We start from the raw sequence: 7,082 nt of genomic DNA on the forward strand, positions 1-7,082 counted from the left end.
GGTTCTAGTAAAGATATGAACAAGGATAGCACACTATTCCTGCTTTTTTTTGAAACCTTACAGTATTCCTGCTTTTAATGCTTGCCAAGCAGATTATGAAGTTTTATGTCCAACTGTGTACAGTTACTGCATTCTAATTTGTACTACTAAAAATTGAGAAGCTTTGCACAACTAGCACTGACTACTCCAGACCACTCTGTAGTAACAGGCTGCACTATGATTTTTCTAAGATGTTGTGACAAGCAGGTACACTGTAGTCTGGAGCGCACGTAGCTCTTTCTGTATTTGTTACAAGCAGGTACACCTGAATGATTTGGAGCAGGTCATGTTGAGCTGCTCTTGGATTCTGATTAATTATGATGTTAACAGTCTGTACTAAAAATGAAGGAAAGCATAACTAGTACTAACCACAACACACCAGACTGCAGTAGCAGACTGCATTGTAATTTTACTAAGCAGATGTTGTGACAAGTAGGTAGACTGCATCTTGACACAAGAAGAGCCATAACCATGATCCAAACGGAAGATGGCAGATCAGTCGCGGAGCACAATGAAAAGTTTGTGGTGCTTTGGAATGTTCATAGAAATAGAATGGGAATTAGGGGTGACACTTCAATGGTTTTTAATGCTCAGGATCTGGTTCCAAGTAGGGAGAATTTGGGTTCTCTTCTTGAGCCTTTCTCTAAAGAGGAAATTGATGCCCTGATCAAAAGACTTCCCACCGATAAGAGCCCAAGACCGGATGGTTTCAATGATATGTTTATAAAGAAATGTTAATTCATTATAAAGATGATTTCTATGATTTAATCAAAGAATTCTAGGAGGGTGATCTCAGCCTAAGAGCCCTTAACAATTCCTTCATAACCCTTGTTCCAAAGAAGAACCTGGTTTTGGCTAATTACTACAGACCCATTTCTCTCATCAACACAGCCATCAAGCTCATCACTGAGTTGCTTGCCAATAGACTTTAATCCAGGATCATAGATTTGGTGCACAACAACCAGTATGGTTTCATCAGTGATAGAGCTATTCAGGATTGCCTGGGCTAGGCCTTTTGAGTACATTCATCAATGCCACTAGTCCAAATAGCAACTGGTGATCATTAAATTGGACTTCTAGAAGGCCTTGGATACGGTCCATCATTCTAAAATATGATACGGGGTCCATCATTCTAAATATGATACGGGCTCTGGTTTTCAATCCCAAGTGGAGAGACTGGATTCGTGAGATCCTTGCATCCGGTTCTTTTGCTGTCTTGCTAAATGGAGTTTCAGGGAAGTTCTTTCACTGCAAAAGAGGGGTCAGGCAAGGTGACCCTCTCTCACCTCTCTTCTTCGTGCTAGCAGCTGATCTCCTCTAAGATATTGTCAATGAAACAAGAGTCAGAGGTCTCCTCACCCTCCATCTCAATGTGACGCAAACTTCAGACTTTCCTATTATCTAGTATGCAGATAATACGATTATAATCACGAAGGCCTCTCAGATGGAACTCTTATGCCTTAGAAGCTTGCTGAATAGCTTTCCTGAGACCATGGGCCTTAAAGTCAACTTTGGCAAATCTTGCTTGGTTCCAATCAACTAAATTGTTGAGAAGAGAAAACAATTAGCTTGGGTCTTTGGTTGTTCTATTGGTACTCTTTCCTTCATCTACACGGGCCTTTCAATGGATACTACAAGGATGAGAGTGGAGAATCCGACTCCAATGATCAGCAAGATAGAGATGAGAATAACAGCTACTTCATCACTCCTTGGGCTCGCAGGCAGACTCACTTTAGTCAATTCGGCCCTCTCCTCTCTACCAACCTACGTCATGTGTTATTTCAAGTTGTCAAAGAAGGTCATTGAAATTATTGACATAGCCAGGAGGAATTGTCTTTGGAGAGGTCAGATGGGTCTACCAAAGGAAAGGCGTTAGTTGCTTGGTGGAAGGTTTGCGCCCCTAAGGATAAAGGTGGGCTGGGGGTTATTAATATGTCTCTGCAAAACGAAGCCCTTCTGGTAAAGCACTTGCACAAGTTCTATAACAAATTAGACATCCCTTAGGTTTGCTTGATTTGGAATACTCATTATAAGAATGGCATAATCCCTCATGCATCACCAGCTAAAGGCTCATTCTGATGGAGAGATATCTTGAGTTTCAATGACCACTTTAGAGGCATTGCGTCTGCAATTCTGGAGGATGGCTCTTCGGTACTTCTATGGCACGATATTTGGAAGGGCTCCCCGTTAAAGATCAGTTTCCTCATCTTTTCACTTTCACGAAGGACAAGAATTCTTCCATTGCAAAGTTCCTATAGCTTAACTCTCCAAACAAGAACTTCTTCATCCCTCTTTCCCCGCAAGCCTTTGAACTCCAATACCTCCAACAATGGCTATCGGGGATTCCAAGACAGTCCAATATAAATGATTCTTGAACGTACTATTAGGGTAACTGCTATTATAGGTCCATCAGTCTTTATAAGCCATCATACAAAGCAATATCGTCTCTGGCATCAATTCAAAATATTTGGACTTCAAGGTGTTCAAAGAAAATTGAAGTTTTCACATAGCTTCTCTTGAAGGACAGGCTAAACACAAAGAATATCCTCAAAAGCAAACATATGCGGATTATAGACAATGACTACAATTACATGCTTTATAGTCTCCGGGGATGACTTTTCATCTGTTCTTTAAGTGCCCATTCAACGTTAGCTGTTGGCCGGAGACTAGGTTTACCTAAAACTGATCTTCTTCTTTTTCTCTATGGTGGAGTAGGCGACTCATGGTTTCCAACAGCCTTTTTTTCATGAAAATCTTTGCAATCGCGGCAACAGGAAAAGAGCAAATTGTGCAGTATAGTGTACTATTATAACCACAAAGAAGGGTTTAATCTAACACGCATCATTACAACAATACTTGGATAGTAGTGTCACCTTGAAGCCCTGATTTATGGGCTCTGCAAACCACAACAGTATGAAAAAATTTGTAGCTTCTCAGATATTAAGCCAAGGATGAATTGCCTGGGAGAACAAAACGACAACGGACACAAGGACCCCTAGAAGCCTGGATCACCAGATAAGGGGAACCCTCTGCTGAGTCCCGTTATGGATGCCTCCGATGCCCGCTTGCACGCTTGCCTGGCCAAAATGGCCTGAGATGCTGACATGGTGGCTGGGGTGCTGGAAGAAGGCATCATCTTTGCGCACCATAGGAGTCACACTGAAGGCAGGAGCCGAAGAAAAAGCCTTTTTGCTATTCTCTTGTGGGGCTATTGTTTTGGACCCCAACATGGATGGATCTCCAGCTGCGCCACCACTAAGCCATACATGAGTTGAACCCGAGGAATTTGTGCCATTTGTGGTGGACCTGGTGGAGGCATTGCGAGACTGCTGGAGCTGCTTAGTATTAAGGAAGCGTCCACCGGAACTTCTTGCCCTCTTCATTGCATGAAGATGACGAGACTCGTGAAGGTAAGGCTGACCTTGGAGATTGTATTTGATATTAGGCCAAGCAGAAGAGATTGCTGATAAATGTTGCAAGTGCAGATGAAACAACCAGCGCAAAGTAAAATATGAGACTTACAGACCTTTCGGTTTTTTACTAGCTTGTTCTGAGCCTCTAACTTAGCACGTAACTGTCTTCTGCGAAGTATCCCGTGATATTGTTTGGGATTGACATATATAGGCTCATCCTCTGCTAATTCCAGAGGCAAAGGAACTCTTGCGGATGTGCCCCAACCAGCAATTTGGGGATGCAACTGATTCAAGTACAACTGATTAGACAAAACCCACAAAGCTGATGAAAATATAGATAAACAAGCTGTATGATGGATGGATTCCTTGGTATGCGGATGCCCCTGATTTATATGTGGATAAACTGATCAGCATATAATGGAATCCTGGCGACAATTATGATGTGTTGATAGCATGAGTCAATTTATACAAGTACAAACAGCAGCAATCATCTAAATGGATACTGTGTGTCTGTGAGCTGCCAGCATGTTGGTAACTGTAGAATCAGATATGGAGTCGTGCATGACCTGCGAAAGCACAATTTGGACACAAAACAATGGTACAGCTATTGTCTGAAAACAGTACTGGACCAGGGAATTAACAAAGCACTGGTGCAGCATCCATTCAAGTATTGCTTTCACTTTTCAACCCTGATACCAAAATCAACTCTGATGAATAGTGTTTTTAGCTCTGATAAATAGTGTTTTTAGCTCTGGGTTTCTTCCGTACATTGGAACTTTTTGGAAGTGCTTTGAATTGATTTGAGGTTTTAACTGAGCATTTTGCTAATGGTCTAACTGGAGTTAGAGTTAGAGATATGTACTTACTTATCTCATGGTGTGTAGGTAACGAATGTAATTTGGCGGTCGACGACGGGTGATCGGGACCAAACGGGGTGCTTGGTGCCAAACAATCAAAGAGGCCGAGCTAAGTCAAGAGTGATCTTAGTTGTATACGTGGAGGTCAACCAAAGCATATAAGATGGATGGAGATGGCATACTGATAAAGTCAAATGAAAGAGATGCTGGAATAAGAGATAAGGTAGTCTGAGGGATTGGGAGTGGAAAAGACTTGCCGACGGTCAAGATCACAAGATAGAGTATATGTGTCAACGTCAAGAGGCTTGCTTGAGGTCAAATAAGTGGCAGTGAGTCACACTTTGAGAAGCATGCAAAGGGGTTTCACGGGTTGCCCTTAAAACTGTGGGAAAGGTGGAAGAGCGCGTAGCATCATCGCGAAGCTAAATTCTGAAGGCATCACGGTCGTCCGATGAATAGAGGAGAAAATGAACCAAAATATCTTCGGTGGTAAGTAAGAGCATACTACAAGAGATGTGTATTTTGAAACAAGTAAGAAACTTAGGGATCAAAGAAACTAGGCTTATAAATAGAGAGGGAGGGCTAGTTGAGCCTTTGGAACCAGCTGCTTGAGCTTCTTGAGCCATTCATATGAGAACTTTATGCTAGGGTTTTAGAGGAGAGGAAGAGAAATGCTTAGCCTATGTATTAAATTAGAGCTTTGTAAAGGCAAATCTTTGTAATCTGTCTAAAATAAGGCTGATCACTACAATCAATGAAATTGATGTTTACTCTTGTGCTTGAGTTCACTTCCTTCTAGTTTACTTCTATTGGTTCTCTTGCAAGTTTGCAAGTTTTTTTCTTTAGTTGCGATTTTCGTTTTCGTGCTTAAGCTGAAATTTCTCACCTTGTTGGAATGGTTCTTCCCGTTGTTAGAGACATAAAATTCACGTACAAACATACATAATTAGGTATTGAATTATCTTGCCTCTTATCTACCAACTTGGAGATATCTTCACCCGGTGTTTATCCTTTTGATATTGGGTGTTCTTTCTCAAAATCCAAGCCTTATGCGGGGATGAGTCATAGAGTGGTATGATATGGAACCTAGTGTTCGATTCCAATCATGAGACCCACCATTGATTAGATTTTCATGTTTGGATTTTGAATTTTCGAATCGTAGTTCTGTTCAACTCGAAACTTTCGGTTCAACCTGGAACTTCCAATAGGTTGGAACTTCTGGATTCAACTCGGAACTTCTGAGTTCTTCTGTTAAAGTTGTGGTTTTTGTGTCTTGCATTACACTTTGTTATGATTCAATGACAAAATAGGTCATTTGTTTCGAAAGAAATTGTTAAGGTGCCTATTCACCACCCTCTAGTCGTCGTTCTCGGTCCTACAACAAGCAACTGCAACTAGCTTATTACCAATAGCACATGTTTTTCCATCATGGTTATGACCGATACCCGCAAAAAAGGTACAGTTGTTTGAAAAAAAAAAGCAATGTAAATATGCTGCATAAAAGATGTGGTAGGTTTTTTTTTTGCATTTTGTTGCCATTAGTATATTGGTTACAGAGACAAAACCTCTGTTAGTGTTCGCAGTGATAAGAAAAACTTTTGCCAGGGCTCATGCATGCTTATGCAAAGAACCAAGGATCAAATTAAGCAGCGTCTGCTTGATATAGAAAATAGTTAAGGTATTAGGCCACTGACCTACTTAAGTTTCGACATTAGACCATAGTAAGATGCACCATTCAGATAATATATTGGTACCCATTCAAAATGAACCGAAAACTAGGAGATTCCCCAAATTATTATATATGTTTAAAAATTATCATGTAAAAATTTAAATGCTGAAATGCAACATCAGCACTGAAGTTCAAAGGCCTTGAGAGATTTTAGTACAACAGTTTGTTAGAACAGCATACCACAGAGGCAGTGCTGGTGCGTGACCCATAGGCTGCCCAAACCCCTCCTGAGCCAGAATCATTGTATGGGTATGATATACAAGCCTGGGTAATATGGTAGAAAAATTATATCAGATGCACAATCCCATGTAAAGAATATGATGAGCTTTTTCAATTTTTTAAACTAGAATGGTGACTATATCAGTGTTGAAAAAATAAAGTTTTAGATCACCACGAGTCTTACTATTGGCTGGCCGTAGTCAATGTTATGACTCGCAAAGAGAGATTGCTTCTTATCAAAAATCAAAGTTGACCTCATATGATCATTAGCCGTTTTCCCGAAGGAGTCACTTGATAAGAAAAAATGAAGGCATTATTGTACAACGTTAAATTACCAAAGGAAATCCTAATGTAACACAGTAGAATCCTGTCCTAACCAGATGTAGCAAAAGAGAAGTCAATAACATCCTCCAAAATATATAATACTTCCTAAGGTGTTTCTTTTACTAATCAAGTAAAGGTTCAAATCGATCTCTTATGATTGCCATAGTGTGTTATTAACTCAATAATTCATGCACAAAAAATACCTATGTATTACTATGTAGAGCCGTGCCTATTCTGGATATATTTTTTCCCTAAAAAACTGGAGCAAGATAATGGTTGTTCCCTCTAGTAAAAAGTGTCGTTTTAGAGTATGTCTGGCAACTCTTTTAGTTTTGACCAACAATATCTTTATGAACATTTAGATTAGCCATATGAACATTATATATGAGTAGAGTTGCCTTGAAAAATACTAGAAAATTTTATATTTTTGTTAGACTTTAGAAATATATCGCAATAGAACTTGGTGGTTAAAATTATGTTGTAGAGACTAGAGACCACTTC

At 40.1% G+C, this 7,082-nt stretch overlaps 1 protein-coding gene across 1 annotated transcript; it reads right to left on the minus strand.

Moving 5' to 3' along the window:
* Positions 1 to 3,047: 3,047 nt before the first annotated feature.
* Positions 3,048 to 6,745, minus strand: LOC133918116 (nuclear transcription factor Y subunit A-3-like). The gene is made up of 5 exons (XM_062361861.1): positions 6,705 to 6,745; positions 6,442 to 6,547; positions 6,219 to 6,302; positions 3,566 to 3,736; positions 3,048 to 3,455 (listed from the first exon to the last, which is right to left on the minus strand). Exons 1-5 carry the CDS (start codon positions 6,743 to 6,745, stop codon positions 3,048 to 3,050), a joined length of 810 nt encoding a protein of 269 aa, XP_062217845.1.
* Positions 6,746 to 7,082: the final 337 nt, after the last annotated feature.

Source organism: Phragmites australis, chromosome 5 (genome assembly GCF_958298935.1).
Source record: "Phragmites australis chromosome 5, lpPhrAust1.1, whole genome shotgun sequence".
In the NCBI taxonomy this organism is placed as follows: Eukaryota; Viridiplantae; Streptophyta; class Magnoliopsida; order Poales; family Poaceae; genus Phragmites; species Phragmites australis.